This window comes from Aspergillus glaucus (assembly GCF_001890805.1).
Source record: "Aspergillus glaucus CBS 516.65 unplaced genomic scaffold ASPGLscaffold_8, whole genome shotgun sequence".
NCBI lineage: Eukaryota > Fungi > Ascomycota > Eurotiomycetes > Eurotiales > Aspergillaceae > Aspergillus > Aspergillus glaucus.
In genome coordinates this window covers 602,136-620,719 of record NW_019170460.1, presented here as the reverse complement: position 1 = coordinate 620,719, position 18,584 = coordinate 602,136, and the positions used below count along the sequence as shown (strand labels likewise).

General features: G+C 49.1%; 8 protein-coding genes across 8 annotated transcripts in view; 4 read left to right on the top strand and 4 right to left on the bottom strand.

The window, feature by feature from the left end:
• The first annotated feature begins 577 nt into the window (after positions 1-577).
• Positions 578-1,810, top strand: ASPGLDRAFT_147948 (uncharacterized protein). Its single transcript, XM_022541948.1, has 3 exons — positions 578-785; positions 846-1,385; positions 1,436-1,810. Exons 1-3 carry the CDS (start codon positions 735-737, stop codon positions 1,634-1,636), a joined length of 792 nt encoding a protein of 263 aa, XP_022401850.1. The 5' UTR covers positions 578-734; the 3' UTR covers positions 1,637-1,810.
• A 197-nt stretch (positions 1,811-2,007) lies between these two features.
• On the bottom strand, positions 2,008-4,146 carry ASPGLDRAFT_65922 (flavin-containing monooxygenase; the record flags this gene model as incomplete). Its single annotated transcript, XM_022548958.1, has 7 exons — positions 2,008-2,231; positions 2,283-2,975; positions 3,026-3,094; positions 3,151-3,316; positions 3,370-3,534; positions 3,588-3,781; positions 3,882-4,146. The coding sequence occupies 7 exons, from the start codon at positions 4,144-4,146 to the stop codon at positions 2,008-2,010; spliced, it is 1,776 nt and encodes a 591-aa protein (XP_022401849.1).
• Positions 4,147-4,346: 200 nt separating this feature from the next.
• Positions 4,347-5,265, top strand: ASPGLDRAFT_1422910 (uncharacterized protein). Its single transcript, XM_022541762.1, has one exon. The coding sequence runs from the start codon at positions 4,548-4,550 to the stop codon at positions 5,151-5,153; it is 606 nt and encodes a 201-aa protein (XP_022401848.1). The 5' UTR covers positions 4,347-4,547; the 3' UTR covers positions 5,154-5,265.
• A 113-nt stretch (positions 5,266-5,378) lies between these two features.
• ASPGLDRAFT_124506 (putative phenol monooxygenase) lies at positions 5,379-7,421 on the top strand (the record flags this gene model as incomplete). Its single annotated transcript, XM_022540484.1, has 3 exons — positions 5,379-6,468; positions 6,519-6,983; positions 7,033-7,421. The coding sequence occupies 3 exons, from the start codon at positions 5,379-5,381 to the stop codon at positions 7,419-7,421; spliced, it is 1,944 nt and encodes a 647-aa protein (XP_022401847.1).
• Positions 7,422-10,484: 3,063 nt separating this feature from the next.
• ASPGLDRAFT_46120 (uncharacterized protein) lies at positions 10,485-10,793 on the top strand. Its single transcript, XM_022546387.1, has one exon. It carries the CDS (start codon positions 10,503-10,505, stop codon positions 10,776-10,778), a length of 276 nt encoding a protein of 91 aa, XP_022401846.1. The 5' UTR covers positions 10,485-10,502; the 3' UTR covers positions 10,779-10,793.
• Positions 10,794-10,807: 14 nt separating this feature from the next.
• ASPGLDRAFT_124657 (glycoside hydrolase family 5 protein) lies at positions 10,808-12,118 on the bottom strand (the record flags this gene model as incomplete). The annotated part of the gene is made up of 3 exons (XM_022540494.1): positions 10,808-10,875; positions 10,928-11,342; positions 11,396-12,118. 3 exons carry the CDS (start codon positions 12,116-12,118, stop codon positions 10,808-10,810), a joined length of 1,206 nt encoding a protein of 401 aa, XP_022401845.1.
• Positions 12,119-13,362: 1,244 nt separating this feature from the next.
• On the bottom strand, positions 13,363-15,189 carry ASPGLDRAFT_147940 (ankyrin repeat domain-containing protein). Its single transcript, XM_022541947.1, has 2 exons — positions 15,093-15,189; positions 13,363-15,034 (listed from the first exon to the last, which is right to left on the bottom strand). The coding sequence occupies exon 2, from the start codon at positions 14,943-14,945 to the stop codon at positions 13,644-13,646; it is 1,302 nt and encodes a 433-aa protein (XP_022401844.1). The 5' UTR covers positions 14,946-15,034; positions 15,093-15,189; the 3' UTR covers positions 13,363-13,643.
• A 727-nt stretch (positions 15,190-15,916) lies between these two features.
• The window catches only part of ASPGLDRAFT_65957 (Zn(II)2Cys6 transcription factor), a gene marked incomplete at both ends in the record, with an annotated part of 3,635 nt that continues 967 nt past the window's right edge, over positions 15,917-18,584 (bottom strand). Inside the window, 6 exons of the mRNA XM_022548962.1 lie at positions 15,917-16,877; positions 16,932-17,022; positions 17,075-17,209; positions 17,261-17,520; positions 17,580-17,822; positions 17,895-18,528. Of these exons, the coding sequence (XP_022401843.1) occupies positions 15,917-16,877; positions 16,932-17,022; positions 17,075-17,209; positions 17,261-17,520; positions 17,580-17,822; positions 17,895-18,528 (2,324 nt within the window). The remainder of the gene's footprint in view (positions 16,878-16,931; positions 17,023-17,074; positions 17,210-17,260; positions 17,521-17,579; positions 17,823-17,894; positions 18,529-18,584) is intronic.

The following is an 18,584-nucleotide window of genomic DNA, read 5'->3' as shown; positions in this document are numbered from 1 at the left end:
CGTGCGTTTTTCGACGCTTTGGCACGTGAAGATGTCCAAAATCCTTCTCCAACGATGCGGAAATCGAGACGTACAAGAAGTACAGAGTACCTGTCAGTCAAACTTAACCTATTGCCAAAGAACACATCACACAATAATGTGATCAGAAACTCCAACAAAACCATTAATTGACTGCATTCTTTTTTGATATAAGCTATTGCTTCCCCCTTTTGTCTTGTGTGGGATTTATTGTCATTTTCATCATTAATTATTTAATCAAGACATATGCTAGGTTATAAATTGTTGTGCGCGATGGCTCCACCCGATCTTACCTCTTTTGGCGATCCCGCCTTTGCTTCCCCTCATTTGGACATTGTTACCATACCGTATCGTACGTTTCCCCGCACGGGAGCGGAGACACCACATCACCATTCGGATTAGTGCATGGCATAAGTTATGCTTGGCGGTTACTAAGGGACAGGATGTGTGTACATCCTCATCTACCGAGAATCCATCTACCGGTTGAGATGCAGATCAATTAAAGGAGTACAAAGTAGCTAAAATGATGCCATTGCTGGAAGCTATGGTTTGGATTCCTGTAAGATAAGCATAATGAGACAAAAGTACCAAAGTCCACTGATCATCATGAGCCAACGCCCATTGTGCTGTCATTTGCATATGTTTGCATTGTATAAGAGCGTACCCCGCTCATACTTTGAACCATTCTCCTACAAACAACCTGCTCGACAGACACCATGCTCGGGATGTTCCAAGCCACCCCCGTATCCTTGTCCTTTATGATCGTGGTATGTATATAATCAGGTATAGTCTAAAGGATTTAGCTTGCTGATCTTATTTTTACCTAGTCACTCGCTGTGACCTTGATCCTTGGAGCGCTAGCCTGGTCTCGCGTATCGTCCTCATTCCTTCCGCTGCCATCATGGCTTCCAGTCCTAGCGACATTACTCTCACCTCTGACCGCTGCTGCCCTAGCCGTGTCCAATACATCCGGCAGAAACGCAACCAACGCTCCCAACCCGCTCTGGACCCGGATCGCTTCGATCGTCGACCAACTCCATTCCATCCTCCTATCCGCAATTGCGAGTGTTGCCCTGGCATACCTCTTCCCTGATAATATACTCACCTGCCACCTTGAGCAGCAATGGCAGGCCTTTTTCCAGTCGAAGAATGCGGATGCTATCCGGACCATTCAAGACACCAATCAATGCTGCGGGCTTCGCAGTGTTCATGACAGGGCGTGGCCGTTCAAGGATCGCAGCCATAGAGATGACGCTTGTGAAACGCAGCTTGGGTACCATCGCAGTTGCTTGACGCCATGGAGGGGACAGCAACAGAATGCTTCTTGGATGATCTTTGCTGCTGCTGCTTTGATTTGGGCGATTAAGGTGAGTCAAGTCATGCTCTTCACGCTTATATCCTGTACTAACTATATTAGATTGGATTCGTCCAGTTCGGTAGTCGTCGGCCTAGTTGGATGAGTACCGCCTCATCAAGGAATAACAGTGAATATCGAAGGATTACGCAGCCGGAATTGCGGGATGCGGAAGAAGAAGGGACCGATGATGCTGAGCGTGGAACTGGTATTAATGGGACATTTTCGCCTCATGCCGGACATAATGTCTGGGAGGAGCGTTGATTATCCTTCACTCTCCCTTGGTCTACTTTGCTGGGACTGTCTAGGAATTGATGGCGACGAAAACGATGACATGAAATCCCTAGCGGGAAAGACGTGGTTGAAATGAGATCTATGCCCACATTTAACCAAATTTAATGAAAACCTAACAAATCGTCATTTAAAATTGCTCCGAACAGTCATAAATTTAAGATCTAATTTGAAAAATACAGCGGTCGTACTTTTGGGGGACTTCTGGTCGGCTTATCCTTGCGTCTCACGTGCTTCATGAGGCTCAGCTGAAAACCTCAACCTCACCTTTCATACAATCTTATTTCAAGGTCTTGATGTTATTGTAATATTCATTCCATCGTACTATATGAGCACCGAGACAATTAATCAGCAGCGACACCAACTGCTGGGACTCCTGCATCCTCAACACCCATGCTCGGAAAGTCGATCTGGTCATCATCCAGATAATCCACGTTGATCCTCTTGTACTTCTCATTCTCCGTCCAACCGTCTCCAATCCAGCCATTCGGATTATCGTTGACATACTCGTACTCATAGTCTTCCCAGCGAGGATGTACCAGGGCTTTCATGGAGTGCAGGGACGACCCTATGGTATGTTAGTTTATGAACAACCTCACATCTTCAAACGTAAACTTACCAGGCCATAAAGCCGTCACCCTCCCATCCTCCATTCCACCCTTATACCAGCTTCGACACTTCTCACTGAACACCGTCCGCGAGAAGTACTGATCACAATGCTTGGTGAAGCGCGCCACGGAGCCCTTCCTGGGTCCCATTGCTCGGATATTATCACGCTGCATCTTCATCACGCATTCGGTGAAATAATAAATCTCCTTCTCAATCAGGAGAAGCAGGTTTCCTTCGCCCAAGGCTGCGTTGGGACCCAGACAGATGAAGTAGTTCGGGAACCCATCGACAGCAAACGACAAATAGGTTTCTGGAGTTTGTTTCCATCGCTGCGCCAGGGAAACTCCATCACGACCAATGATGGGGAAACGAGGTGTGAAAGATGTATCGAATCCGGTGGCGCAAACGAGGACATCAGTTGGGTGATGCTTTCCATCGGCAGTGATGATGCCCTCCGCATCCACCTTGGCGATTGGCGAGGTGACGACGTCCACTTTGTCGTCTGCTAGGGCTTCTAGGTACCCAGGACCAGGTGTAAGCCGTCTACAGACGGGTGGGAAGGATGGGATCATGTCATCGATGAGAGCGGGCTTTCCTGCCAGACGCCGTTTCATGTTTTCCAGGAAGATTCCTCTCGCGCCGACTTGTTCTGGTGTGCCGGTAATGGTTGCTCCGTGGACGGATTGCAGTTCTAATTCGACCCCTATCGCAAGTCTTAGCACAGGGCCAGACAAAGGTGTGTCACACTCTTACCTTTACGGAACTTCTGGTAGGTCTGGTGATCTTTCTTGAACTCTTCAATCTCTTCCGAAGTGAAGGAGACTGGAGGTGATGTCAGCTCGGGAATTTCGATCCACCCAAAGGCGAGAAAGACTTACAATTTTCTAGACCAGCCCCTCGTTTGTCAATTTCATCCCGGGCAAAAGTAGGCGAGAGCCATGCCCGACCCCTGATGTAGTGGTCCAAATGTGTGACTTTCGGCAGCATGCCAGGAACAACCTGGATACCACTTGACCCGTTTCCAATCACAGCAGCTTTCTTTCCCTAGTGGATGAGTTAGCTTATTTTCCTTGGTGGCGATAGCCAGGGCTTCGCACGCTGTAGTCATAACTTTCATCCCACTTGGCACTGTGCATCAACTTGCCCTTGAAATCATGGAGACCAGGGATATTAGGCCACTTCCAGTTATTCAGCGCACCGGTTGCTGAGATTAATACATCGGCTTCATCCAAGTACACGGAGCCAGAATTGCCATTTTGGATCTTCACGTTATCAATGTTAGCTGTGGACTCTCATAGTCCTAGAAGACGCTAACCTGAAGCTGCCATTTGCTCTTCACCTCATCCCACACGGCCTGCACGACCTGCTGCTTGAACTTGATATACTTCCCACAGCCATACTTGTTGGCTACACACTTCCAATATTGGTAGATCTCGGGAGCTGCAGCATAGAACGTCGACCACTCTTTGTTCGGCTCGAATGTGGCCTGGTATGTGTGCGCGGGTATATCTAATCACAATGCAATAATTTAGCCGCTGCGGAATACGGATGCTCCGGTTGAGCGTCAAAGGAGGGGGGGGGGGGGGATACAACGTGGGGTGTCACATACCACATGCACATCCGGGGTATCGATTCTCGAGCCAAGTGCCACCAACATCCGCGTTCTTCTCATAGACACAAAGGTCTACATTGGGAATTCGCTGTCTGAATCTGACGGAAGCGATGATACCTGAGATTCCAGAGCCAATGATGACAACTCGAAGAGGACGAGCTTCGTCAATGGAGCGTTCTTCCACGATCCATTTGTCCTCTGTTGGCAGGGATTCTGCTGCCTTGTCGCTGCTGCCACTTAAAAAACGAGAAAGACGTCCCATCTTTGAAGAAATTATAAGATGGAAGTTGAGCAACCGTATGGAAGTCCCAGAAAGCGGACGTTTTGTGTGCAAAAGAAGCAAATATAAACACGAGCGAGCTTGTGAGGTATCACGGCACAGCAACACCTCTCCGAGGACACCACCAGGGTTAAATAACCACTTGACGTTGTCCCCAACTAAACTTTCGCCCCGCAAACTATCTACGACGCCTCTACATTACCGGATTCCAATTCCAGATTGAATTTCAATGCGCCTCGCCTTTCTGGCGTTACAGATCCATCCATTCGTTCGGGGAGGAAAGCCCGTATCCATTGTGGGTTACCGACTTTCGCACATCTTTGCTGTGTTGCGTCTTACCAGCCAACGATATGGAAAGCTTTGCGGGTTAGTTTGCCCTAACCATGGTTGGAGCGGATACTCCTGGTCGGCAAACCCCCTTTCAAGGAACGGTTTGCGGGGACGGGTATGGAGATAGCACAAGTGGAGAGCACAGTGAGCATATTCGGGTGCGAGGGCTTGGGATATGGATGATGTGGTTCGGGAATACCCCATCTCTGAGCCAAGACTGGTTGGTGGAGGTGGTATATATCAGTTTTGTGATGCTGTATTACAGGGGTATGCTGAGGGAAGTGCTCTGGATGTACGGAGGCTTGCCGAGCACCTCGCTAAACCGCGGGGGTTTGCTCTTCCTCCTCCATGGCGAAGGAAAAAACGATGCATCTGAGACGATGTCATTTGCTGGATGTACATCCACGTGGAGCTCAACTACAGGAAAAACCCCATTGCGACGAACATCATACCTCGTTTACCGCTCGGTATTACATTGCCGTGAGGGCTATGTCGGAATTCCCCCAGACGACTGCATAAATCAACATAAACGGAGGAACAGTATTCCCGCCAGTGCTCCATCTGAACCGTATTTCCGTAAAACCGTCTCCAACCTCCCCCCATTGCTTGTGGATGCTTACTCGAATCTCACAAATCCTCGGGATTTTCAACACTTGTAGATTATGGCCAATCAGGATGTTCTGGATAATTCCGAGTGGATCAACCCCCGTGGTTACGCAGTCTACCATTGGACGAGCATACCTCCACCCGTTTACCGACGGTGACTTTTGCGGAGGATATTAACCATGGGGCATATGGTATAAAGTGGACAATGGCAGTGTATTTGGGGGGTGACGACTCGAATTCTCCTAATTCCTGCGGACATATCTTCCATTAGCACCGCTATGCCCGTCTTCACAGAGTACGCAACCAAGTCGCGCGAGCTACGGGTTCTACCTTCTTTTGCCCCTCCACTGCCCCGCGTCACGCCAGCATTCACGCGCGACGAGCAGACAGAGAAATATGAAGTCGTCATTGTCGGTGCAGGTCCCGCCGGTATGATGCTGGGCCTGCTCCTGGCGCGATACGGATTGAGCGACGATTCATTGCTATTTGTCGATGCGAAGCCATCGTTGCTCACGTCCGGTCAGGCAGACGGTATTCAACCCCGGACTTTGGAGGTGTTCAAATCACTTGGGCTTGTTGATGAACTTGTACACGATGGGTGTCATATGGAGGAAGTCGCTTTCTGGAACCCGTCCAGCAACAAGGATGAAGTGATTGAAAGGACCTCGATTGTTCGTGATATCGCAGTGCCCGCGCGGTACAATTTTGAAGTTACTATTCACCAGGGTCGAATCGAGCGGATTCTCGAGACGGATCTGCTGCGGTATTCGAAGCGCGGTGTGCAGCGAAACACTAAGCTTCTCGACGTTAAGATTGATGAGTCCGATCCGGAGTTCCCTGTCGTTGCGGAGCTCGAAACGGACGGTCAGCGCAGGACCGTTCGCACGAAACACCTAGTTGGCGCCGATGGCGCGCATTCGGTTGCGCGACGACACATGGGTCTCAAAATGGTCGGAGAATCGACGGATCACATTTGGGGAGTTATGGATTTGGTGGTCGACACTGATTTCCCTGATATCAGACGACGCTGCGCCATTCACTCCCCCGCAGGATCTGTCATGGTCATTCCGCGCGAGCGCATTGCTACAGGGGACTATCTAACCCGTCTCTACGTGCAAGTGCCAGAACTGGAGACGGAGGAGACCCTTAACGGTTCAAATAAGGAACAGGCCAAGGAACGCCGAGGAAAAGTTACGATGGATAGGCTCTTCCAGCATGCAGTGGACGCCTTTCAACCATACTATATTCAGCCCAAGAAGGACGGTGATGTGGACTGGTGGGCAGCATACCAGATTGGGCAGCGCGTGACGGAACGGTTTGCCGTGAAAGATTCGAAAGGAGTCAACCGGGTGTTTATCGCTGGAGATGGTAAGTTATGGCTATTGCTGCTTTGACTACTGGATTCTAATTGTCTACAGCTTGTCATACACACAGCCCCAAAGCCGGTCAAGGCATGAACGTATCCATGATGGACTCCTACAACCTAGCCTGGAAATTAATCTACTCCATCTACGGCCTTACCCCCGACCCTGAAGCCCTCCTTGACACCTATCACAGCGAACGACACACCATCGCTCAACAATTAATTGATTTCGATCGAACATTCTCGTCCATGTTCTCTGGTCAGATGGGTTCTGAGGACGGAAACCAGGGACTCACGCACGAAGAGTTCCAAACTGTCTTTAGCACCGGGAATGGGTTCACAAGTGGTTGTGGGATTGAATATCCTGAGAGTTTGCTTGTGAACCGGACGCTGGAGAAGGAGCGCAAGGATCCCATTCAGGGAACGGACCGTTTGTCGGGGATGTTGTACCCAGGACGGAGATTGCTAAATGTGCAAGTTAAGAGACATGCGGATGGAAATCGACGTGATCTTCAGGATGGTGCGTTACCTGCACCCCAAAAAGACTTTATGGTCACTAACAACCACAGACTTCCTCTCAACCGGCCGCTTCCGCATCCTCTGCTTAGCATCCACCGACCTCCTCGACTCCCAGGGCACTTCCCACCAGACCCTAACAACCCTCGGCTCCTCCATCATCCCCCGCTTCCCACCCTCCGTAATCGAACAAGTCGTCCTCCACCCGCGTTTATCCCGCGACTTCACCTGGCGAGACGTGCCCCGTGAGCTGAAACAGTACTCGGAAATGCAGTTTTACAACGGGTATGAGAAGGAAGATGTCTATGGGGTTTTTGGTGTTGATCCGGAGAAGGGTGCTGTGGCGGTTGTGAGGCCAGATGGGTATATTGGGGTTGTGGCGGAGTTGGGGGATGTTAAGAGGGTGGAGGGGTGTTTGGAGGGGTGTTTGAGGACGGTTTAGATATAGATTGGTAGATGTTAGAATTGTGTAACTGAGGCTGAGATACATATTCCTCTTATTACATATATGCTGGACTAATGTATCGTTTGCAATTGCTGCATGGGGATAGTAGGTAGTGTCACGACAAGCCCCTCATAAGATAAAAAGAATCAACGAACATCCTAATAGAACTTAAGGGCAAATTCAGCCAACAGGAAATCACCGCCAATAAAACAGCAAAGCCATATCAAGATGAGAACGAGATACACTCGAGATTGCCTCAGAACTGTTATCCTTTCCCATATCAGCAGGACCTTCAAGGAAGGAGAAACACCTGAGCAACTCAGAAAGTACGTCCGATGCAGAATCTTGGTCGACGGCGCCATTTCTCCCGGCCTCCCACACATATGTCTCCTTTTATTACTTGCACTCTGGCTGTCTTTCCTGTAAGACCACCGCTCGTTGAAAGGCGAGCCTCTATCTGTAAGACTCTTGTCGTGCTTGCTAGTGGTAGGATGCTGATCATTTTTGCGTTCTTTTGGTCAGACTCATGGGATGAAATAGGTTAACAAGTTACCCATAAAACGTGTTTTTCATTGAATTCAATCAGGGTTCCATCGTGGGCAGCAAATTGGTGGTTCGCGCTCACTCAGTCGTGAAATTGAAGATACCGTGACAATTATAAATTGCCAACTATCAGGAGCTTCCCAGATCAAATTCTCGGGCCAAACGATATTATTCTGCCATGATCCGTACATTGTGCTTTGCATCTGCTGGCTTGCCATAGTTAAACATGGGTGATGCAAAATACCCATCCACGCAGTAGCTTGGCTCTTTGTTCCTCATATTCTTGTGCTCTTGAGAAATATTGTAATGTGGGGGTCGTTGGCCAGATTGCAGCAAAAAGAAACATGGCTGGCCAAATCGACTATCACAAGCCCCTAAGGCCCAGTCTATGATAGTGTCCTGCCGGGGTTAACCATTCGGTAGCGTGTCTTTCTGCCAGACACGGCATATAACTGCCCTGTGGGAGGGGATCTCGAAATCAGTGGGCAGTGGCTCGGTCACACAATATGCGACGGATGTAGAGCCTACTTGCTCCTGCACTCTCCACGAGCGGGTCTACAAAATATAGCTGCCCATCTATTCCACCTTTTTGTTCCCTGTCATCGTACTGGCCCACTTGGTTCTGCACGGTTAGAAAGACGTGATGCTCCCTGTTGCCCACCTGCTCGATCGGCATATGGTGGTTGATGGTCCGCGAACCTCAGCTTGTTTAAATATCGGAGCCTGGTGGAGAATTGCATCCCTAATATGCTTACGTGAAGAGGCTGCTCCCTGCTTCATGATCTGGAGGAGGCATTTTTGCATAGCTTGCCCCAGGCCATCCCACAAGTCAAACGTTTATCGCACCTTTATTATATAGTAACGGTTAGTTGTTGCAAGTCTAACGGGGTATTGGGCCTACACCCCCCAAAAACAATTTTTCCTCCGCACCTTCGCATTCTTCGCTTTCAAGTTTCTGATATTTTCCCCGATACCAGGTACGGTATCTAGTTGATATCACCCCATCCATATCGGAGTCAATGGGCGCGACGACAATCTTAGGTTGTTTGATGTCGAGTGTCCAACGCGAAGGATCGGCCTCTGTGGTCATTTTCAACAAACTCCATGCTTTTAGCATAGGTAGCGAGGCTACAAAGGTGCTGAGAACTGCTCATATGCAACATACAGCCACCATGACTGATCCTGTACGATGAACCATAGCCCCGGCAATCAGACCCATACGATCCATGTTGGTCTAAACTCAATGGATATCGAATAGGCAGTTGAGCTATCTTGCTGTCACCCGAAATAGCTTGTCCTTCCCGGTGGGAATGATTGGGAAGCTCGGATTGACTACTTCCCTCTATGGCGACCTGAATGTGTTCGCTGCCTCTTGCACAAAACGGTTTCATTGCTGCAAAGAATATTATAACAAGTCTTGGCTCTCAAAATCGTTCTCGGGATCTCAAATCTATGTGTAGACCTTTTGTGACGATGCATTGGAAGTTTGGTCCATTTGCTCCTCAGTCAGGTAGAGTACAACTCCGGAAGCCCAGGAGTAAATGGAGAGGAGCGTTCTATTAGGCCATTATCAGGAAAGTCATTGTGCCAATGAGCAAACTCGAGACCATTTTTGATATTGCAGATAGCACTGCACAGTAAATAAATGAGTGATGAAATGTCATTCAATGGGTTGTATAGTCTGTGGTGTGCAACACATTTCCAGTCAGCTATCATTGCAAGCCCCATTCCAGAAAGCTAAGAAACAGTAAAGGGCTCCCTGTAGCCATCGAGGTTTCCATATCTCATACCATTGACATGTATAGTCACCATAGCCTTGTGTCTCGGAGGCTTTTGGTTTTATATGGATTGTAGAGTGAGGCTAGTTATTAAATAATGAAGCTGTAACGGTAGCTTAAATGCTTCTTTTGCGTAGAGTACCATGGTGAATGCTGAGGCTGTCAAGACAAATGACGCCAAGGTGACAGAGTCTGGGAGGCAGAAGCCCTCTATAAGGCAGCCGAACTACTTATCACATGACTCTGCTTATGAATTGCTTTCTTTCACTCTTGTTTATCCTATATCCTATAATTTACCATACACCATCCAACGAGTATCCTACTCTGTTTCTCTGGCCTAGACTGACACGATCTCATACAGCAGCAAATCCCAACACCATGGCGAAGACAGAGACGACGACAGTGATGAGGAGGTTAATCCAGGAAGGGCGAAGCGTTTTTCTACCATCTCATGCGGAAATGATACAGGATGGAAGTGGAAGTATACGACACCTTGAAGAACCTTCAAGGGACGCTCATTCCAAATCTCCTCGCCACGTTCATCGTCACGTCATCTCCTTTTTCCTCTTCTCAAGAGCACGAAGATGAAGAGAAGGAAGACACAATTTCCAAATACACCTCCAACTCCGCAATTCTCCTCGAATGCATTGACGGTTTCCCCCTCAAGCACATCACCCACTACTGCCCAAAAGAATCCTGGAAATCCATATGCGACGATGCAATCAATATCATCCTCCTGGCCTCCGAAAAAGGTATCATGAACAAAGACACGAGGACGTGGAATTTCATCATCCGCAGGGACAAAGCAGTCATGATCGATTTTGCTATCTGCGACTTCCGCCGACCATTTAAAGATGAGGAAGAATGGCGGTGCAGTAAAGCTAACCGGGATGAAAAGGGGGCTGTGGGTTGTGTCATGGAAAGGTATTTGAACAAGGATGGGTTTGCTTATAAGAGGTCTGAGATGTATGAGAAGTTGGATCAGGATTTTATGATGGAGACTGAGGATTTGAAGGCGTTGACTGTTTCGTAGCTATTTACCTCTACAAGATATATACAAGTTTACCCACACGCTCCCATATCCAAAGCCGAGTTGAGATCAGTAGGAATCACACCAGCCGAAACCGCATCTACAGGAGTCAGTAATGCACAACAAACCCTAGAAATATAGAAGGGACATACCTTGATACGACCACCGATAATCACCCAACTGAGCCTTCCAAGTCCAAAACACCCATCCCTGCTGTCTCTCATACGCAGTGATCTGCGCCGCAAACCACTTCTTATAGAACTCAGTGTTCGAGTCCGGGTCCCAGTTCGGGTCCGACTCGATATCATCCGCGACGGCCAAACTCCATTCACCCACGATAAGCGGGGTGTTGCTGTCCAGGTCATCACTGCAGGAAGTACTGATGTAGCTATCATGAGAGGCGTCGATGTTAGCCCATTTCAAGTACCGGTGGTCGTCGTAAGCAGCGTAGTAGAGGTCGTCCAGGTACTGGTTGGGATTGCCGGCGCCCCAGGTTTCGTCCATCATTTGGATGTGCAGGTAGTCGTTTCTGTTGATTGAGAGTTTTTGTTCCGCGGCGCGGATACGCTGGGTAGGGTTAGCTGCTGCTGCTAGCCACAAGGTAAAGGGAAGAGACTAACTCGGTATGCATTCGGGTAGTAACCCGCACGCACGGAAGCAGCCTTGTCTTCTTCCTGCTCCGGCTCATTGACAATCTCCAGCATACCCACGTTACGGAAGTTGTCGTTCTGGTGAATATTGGTCGTCATCCACTCGAGGAACTTTAGTGCGCGCTCATACTGGTAGTCCTCGTAGAATCCGGCCTCCGAAGCATACTGGCCCGTAAACGGATTCTCAGGCGTCTGTGCCCCCGGAAGACCATGCAGGTCCATGATTATATACAAACCAGCATCACTAGCCCATCCACAAAGTCTCTCGAGATAATCGAATCCGCCCTGCGGGAAATACTCGCTGTCGCGGTACACAAGATCCTCTTTCATCCAGTACCCAACCGGAATACGGATGGTGTTAAGACCATAGTTTTGGATCTCGCTAATATCCTCCTCTGTAATCCAGGTGTCCCAGTGCTTAGCGAATGCGCTGTTGGCCTTGTCCTGGCCGAGACTCGACACGCAGTCGAACTCGGACTTTTGGCCGCCGCAGCCCATGTCGGACCAGGCGGATTCGCCGATCCAGGGCTCGAAGATAAACTGAGAGCCCGTGTTCACGCCGCGGATTTTGCCATTGGACTTGGAAAAGAGGTTTGTGCCATTGTTGGCTGTGATTTGCTTGTTGGTCTCTGGTAGCCAGGCGGCCGCGAGGCTGACCAGGGCTCCGAGCGTAGCAAATCTGGAGATGCTCATAATGAGATTGAAACTTATGAACAAAATTTTCACTTTCTACACAAAAAGAGAAGAAAAAATGAACAGAAAAAAGGCGCCAACTTATACCCAAACCTCCCTCTCCAACGCAACCCCCGAATTCCCCATTTTAACTTTCGAAACGCCGTTCTCTCCTCAGCCCCAAGCCCTGACTCGGCTCTTCAGTCCTAAACCCGCAGATCGGATCCTGCTACTGTCGCACGTATACCAATTACCCAAAGGAGTAACGGAGAAGACATCCATGGACGGGAGTCATCTCCGTTTCCCGCCATCCATTCAGAGCGCCGCTATACTTCGGAAAAACTGGCCCATCTCCAACCCGAACCCTGGTACACCACTATTCTAGAAGAAAAGAATCGCAATATTCAGACGAATGTCCCTCTTACCACTCGTTGTCGTCCTGCGGATCGGGCCTTAACGGCCCTGGTGTTCCTGTTCGTTCGGCTATCGTTCAGTCGTCGCCGGAGTTTCCTGATGGGGACATTGGGCTGGGTCTGGATTACTATTGTGCGATGAGGTTTTTATGGGTCTTTTGGTAAATTCTTACCCATTGCCACGTTCTCTTGGCGATTTAGACTCTTGAGGTATCATTTCGGTCAACTTCTACGGTCAATGTCTCCGCAGCGAGCTCGAATCGGATGCAGAAAGATCGCGTTGAACGGATACTAGGTATGATAAAGTGAGATATTTTTGTTTGAGCATACCTTTGTTGGATCTCAGTAGCTTGATCAGGGTTTTCTAGCACTTTTAGACTGTGCAAAAGACTGCGTAGAAAAACAGGGTAGATACAGAGCGAAAACTTTCCCAGAAATAGTCTAGCCGACAAATTGAGCGTATTCTTACGGGAACTGTCAACCTTGACCCTAGCACACTTGTCCTCACAGAAAACATAGTACAAATCCCCACCACCAGGACTCTCCACAATAACATCAACACCATCAAACCCAGCCTCGGCAAGACTCAACCATCCATCCAAAATAGGCGAAGGTCCGTTTATAATCTCATCCGTGGAATTGTCCACCGACATACTTCAAGCCCCGGAAAAAAGTACAGCTGGTTGCTGTTTCCTGGGACTTCCGTCAACAGTGTCGAAGCCCGCCTTCTCGAGCTATTTCCATCCGCTGGGGATCGTGCGGGCGCCGCTGTTGATGGAAGTGTTGTTGAGGTTGTCATCAAGTTTAGATAGCGGCCCCCGAAGAAGACGTGGAGTTGGTCCTTTTGGATTAGGGGGATGAAAGTGCTGGGCTCCGAATACGCCGTCGTACATGAAATATGGTCCATAAGATCAATAGCATTGGCGTCCTAGACAAATAGAGCAGTCTTGTAATTAGTTGTAGTCTCATATAAGCACTAGAATAAGCACAATAGGTAATCGCATAATGTATCTCAAATAGCTAGGGCTTGCAAGCCAAACCGTTAGTATCTCCCCGCCCATTGCCATGTTCTCTTGCTGACTTGGATCCCGTTTACATGCGGCGGATTCCACGGATCTTTGTTGAACCAATTCTCAAACATGTTCTATATGAATTTTGCCATCTGCGCCAAATATATCACCTGCAGAGTTTCCTATCCCGATTTCTGCGGGCAGTACTTCTAGTTGGTCAACGAGATTTGAGTAATTGTCCAGGACCCCGGCATCAAGTAAAATGGAGCTAGTGGCCAGGCAACGGTTGGTGAGTGCAAGGTGAAGTGCTTGTACCCCGACAGTGGCTTTATCCAGCGGCTTGTGAAGATCCACGTTTTTATGTAGCAGGAGATATTTCAGTAAATGAGCCTGGCCACTGCTTGCAGAAGAAATAACTGCATCGTCAAGGTTCGCGCCAAGTTGGAGTAGTATCTCAACTATTTTTTGGTGCCTATTTGCAGCAGCATGCTTGATGGGTGACAAGCCAAGGCCCTCGCTCAGGTGCACGTGAGAGCCGCGATCCAGGAGCAAGCGAACCATTTGTTCATGGCCTTGTGCCGCGGCAATATTAAGGGCATGCGGCCCCGAATATGGAACCATGTTCACATCAATGCCATGGTCTAGTAGCATCTGCACCATGGCTTCTTGGTTATGGCGAACGGCCTGCCATAGCATTTGATAATGCTGCCAGCCCAGTTCATGGATAATTTTTCCAACAGCATGAAGGAGGATATTGATAATAGTGAGATGGCCACCGCGGGCCGAGGCCTGAAACGCTAGATAATATTCCTCCCAAGTCGCGGGGGATTGAGAATACGGCACGAGCAAGCGGACAATATCATCATGGCCTGCTAGTGCAGCAGCTTGCAGTGCACTACCAATTGGGTCTAGGTATATGTACTTACCCACGGGAAGATCCAAGTCTTTCAAGGCTGGGTCTGGTACCCAACGCCTAATTGGAATATTGACAACGCGCGCAGGGTTGGCGCCGCATATGAGGAGATATCGAGCAATATAAAGGTATCCCCAGGCCGCAGCAATGGACAAATGTATGCCAAAGTAGGGATTTATCCGGTTGACAGAGTCAAGAAGCATGGAGCCAAGCAAAGACTTGACTAGTGGGAGGTTACCGATAACAATGGCACCACAGAAGACGTTGTGTGCCTCTGTTTCTTCACCCACGTCTTGCCCTTCCTCGTTGATATTATCAAGCTGGAACTTTTTCAAGTGTGAAACGGCTTCACTAATCATTCGATGCTGCCCGGATCGCTGTTCATCACTTGGCTGGGTCAAGTCGTCCAGTGCACGGTTGACACTGTATATGACAAATGACAAGGTACCTTTAGTAGCTTTGCTGGTGTATGAAGTAGCAAGTAGGATTCTTCCTTTGAGTGACGGCGGCATCTGGCATTCTAGAGACCGGGTGGCCGGATCATAGATGCTGACGACTTGACGAACAAAGACTGCAAATAAGATAGCAGAGTCGAACCTTCCTGAAGCAAGTTATTAGCCCTCCTTGGTGCTTCTATATTATGGGCAAGCTAAAGATACGGTTCACCACTCTGAGCCGGAGTGCCTTGACGATGCCAATCGTGACGACCAAGGACTCGATGACAGCGTCAAAGATCTCAGGAGGTAGATTGTGAAGAATCTCCATCTTTTTCTCGATACCTTGACAGCAGTATCAACTCAGATGCAGGATTTGGTAAGCTAGATAGTGCTATACCGTAGCGGGTGACTGTAGATGATGGCGATGGGTCTCCAACTAGGCGATGATAGTACTAGGAAGATGGAAGATGATAAAAAGGGTGCTCTTCAATACAAACAGACTACCACCATTGCTTTGTTATCATGTGACTGCTTCTCCTGGCACTTCCAGTGGTTGTCTATTCTCTCTTCTCAGCTTATTCATTCACCTTGAGCAATGAGGCTTTTCACCAAGGTGGGATAACCTTTCAAAGTGTACGAAGTACATGATAGAGACTAACTGTTGAGGTACTAGTGTAGAATTGCAGCATGAATACCAGCGCAGCCCCAACTACGGAGTACATATACACAGATATGATAGTTGGATGTCAAATAAATGCCTCAGTCACCAACAAATCTGATAACAAGAAGGACTTAAATGCCTAACTCCACTCGGCCGATTCCGAAACAGAACCCCACTCGGACCGGTCTTATCTCGGCCGAAGTTGAGAGGCTAGTATTCTAGTATTTATTCTCCTCACCTCCTGCTCTGCTCACGAGTTCTACTACTCTCACATACGAACGCTATTTAAGTGCTGCTCGAGAAACGTCGTTCAATCGTTGCTTCTTATCTCGGTCCTGCTAATGAGGATATCATCTGTGCAAAAGTGTATATACTAATAAGAAATCTATAATTCCGACATACTCGGAAACAACATGACATCTGAAACCTGGTCCAGGATATTGCGCATATCTGGATACTCGTATTCCATGGGGGCATAACTCTGGTCCTGGCCGTATCCCGGCATTGCAGGTGCTGCCATACCCGGATTAACCATCATCGACCCTGAAGTCGCCGGCACCGTCACGGTTATATTGGGAGTATCCGACTTGGACACAACGCCGCTATCAGGAGGTGTGCGCATTTGTCGTGCCTGGAACGCCGCGCTGATTTCACGGAGGGCACGGAGGGAGGTTGCCAGATGTTTGGCTGAGTCGGTGCGGCTGTTGTGGGCTACTGCGCCGTCGGCGTATACGTGGTCTGCGAGAACGTCTTGGAGCTTTTGTATTAGGAAACGTGTTTGGGGGTGGGATTGGCCGTCATGGGCGACTAGGAGGAATGCGCATGCGATTGCGCGCTGTACGCTGATCCAGGAGCGCGAACAATGGTGGTTGATCGAGTGTAGCTCGACGAATGCTTCGATAGTCCCGATGAGGTTCGCTATACAGTCCTCACGAACCAAGGCGCGGCGATTGCCGTCCAGATGCGAGTCTGGGTCCAGCGAAACCCGACACAGCACGGAGATCAGGTAACACGAATGCAGTCGCAACTCGGTGCGCTCTATGTTATCAGCTATTGTGGCGCAACGGTCTGCGAATCGCAAGTGCGGGGCAGCTTCTGCCAGAATGCGATGCATGCGCTGCTTATATTCGCGGATATCGTGATATCGGACATGGGAATGTTCCGGGTCTAGCCGTCTTCGAAGCACTTCGAGTGCTAGCAACACTACCCGGCAGAGTGACTCGAAATACGACCGATGTCCGGGCATCGATTTACGGTCATATGGTATCTCTGGTTGACTAATCATGGTGATAGATGGTCGGTCATAGGCTAGCGAGAAATGGCTGTTTTGGAAAGCCATCGTCCACCTGAACAATTGTGTGAGCACGACGTTTTGAGCCAGATGAGGTATGAGGTCTTACCATATTTTTCTGCGAACCGCTTGCTCAGACCGCGAAAATCCTGGCGTTTCAACATGAAGACCGAGGACCATGCACATTCGCTCCGTCATTCCTTTTCCAAGTCAGTTACGCGGTCACTACAATAACAAACGAGGAGAACTCACCAAGCAGGGTATACGAGGCGCCGGCATTCATATTATACGACAAAACATTGCTAATAATCAACAAGATCTGTATAACCTCTACAGTGGGTTGCGCGACATAATTCATCATCCGCAAGCACTGATACGAGCAAGACACTAACAACAATCAGCTTCCAAATATACCATGCAAAGGAACAGCACACAAACCATAAACCCACGAAGTCAACTCCCGCTCACTGGCAGACAGATCAGACAACTGGCAACCAGAGGCAAGAATGGCAAAGAGAAGACTCAAAAAGCCCAAACTCATACCAAACGGTTTCACTAGGCCATTATCATCTGGATGGTATCCTCCTCCAGCTGCTGCGCGATTCCGTAGTAATTGCTGTACACTTTGCTCGACTTGAGCGATATCTGAAAGAACGGGGTATAAAACAGCGCCGATATTTTTGTAGTAATCGAAAAATCTGTTGACACACGCATTAACAAGCAGTCCAGAAAAAAAGAGATAGGAATAAAGTTGTACCTATGACATTGCACATCCACCGGTAACACATCACATACTGCAACAATATTAAACGTAAACGGGTCCGACGACCAAAGATCGACAAACGGATAAGCAACAGACTGATTCCCCAGCGCCAACTCCGCAAGCAGATCATCCTTTGGCAATGCCCGGGCCGTGTCATCGGAAGTCTTCGACTTATTGAAGATATCCACCAACGCAGACCTTGGACCAATATGTATAGTACCCTTTTTCAGTAACGGACTTGGTCGAAAGATATTTCCAACTTGCGGGGAGTGCCGTCGTTCTCTGTCCGTCTCTGTCTTTGCCGGTGGCGATTCTTTAATCGATGATGTAGAGGGTGAGGATGTCGACGGTGGTGGTGGTGGTGGTGGAGGTTCAGGACCTTTGCAACGACGCCCCGAATGCGACTGGAATAGCAAATGCAGACTGTTGAGAATCTGCTCCATCGCGCCCATCTTCGTATGTATATCCTCCCATTCCGCCTGCGAGATATTCACCGTATCCGACGGATCGTCCTCATCCTCGTCATCGTCATCGCCCTCATCGTCCCCCACAACCCCATCGCAATCCATCCCAGCCTCATAGTTCCCAGCAGCGTATTGAAACCGACTCTGATCGGGCGTAAACCGGGCCGACGGGATCGACGTGTCCGACGGCGTTACAGTCACGCTAGGATACGGGTTGTTCCTCGGACATATCTCTCTCTGTATAATATGCTGCTGCAGCGACGGCAGTAATGTAGACGGTGGTTGTTGTGATTGTGATTGTGATTGTGGTGGTAGATGTGGTATCGTCGCGCCAGTGGACAGCGGCGCCTGGCTATAGGAGCAGGTGAAGTTGCGCTTTGCGCAGTTCCCGCACGGCAGGTTGCGATCGCAGCGCACTTTACTGGCTCGGCAGGGGAGACAGGTTTTGCATAGGCGAGGCCTGCGACGGATTGGGCAGGCTGAGGGGGCCGTGGTGGACATAACTAGTAGCTAGCTCTCGTCTTTTTTTTTTTTT

Coding starts and splice junctions, on each gene's coding strand:
- ASPGLDRAFT_147948 (XM_022541948.1), top strand. CDS start 735: ATGCTCGGGATGTTCCAAGCCACCCCCGTATCCTTGTCCTTTATGATC. Junction 786..845: donor CCTTGTCCTTTATGATCGTG/GTATGTATATAA, acceptor ATTTTTACCTAG/TCACTCGCTGTGACCTTGAT. Junction 1,386..1,435: donor CTTTGATTTGGGCGATTAAG/GTGAGTCAAGTC, acceptor TAACTATATTAG/ATTGGATTCGTCCAGTTCGG.
- ASPGLDRAFT_1422910 (XM_022541762.1), top strand. CDS start 4,548: ATGGTTGGAGCGGATACTCCTGGTCGGCAAACCCCCTTTCAAGGAACG.
- ASPGLDRAFT_46120 (XM_022546387.1), top strand. CDS start 10,503: ATGAACAAAGACACGAGGACGTGGAATTTCATCATCCGCAGGGACAAA.
- ASPGLDRAFT_147940 (XM_022541947.1), bottom strand. CDS start 14,945: ATGCCGCCGTCACTCAAAGGAAGAATCCTACTTGCTACTTCATACACC.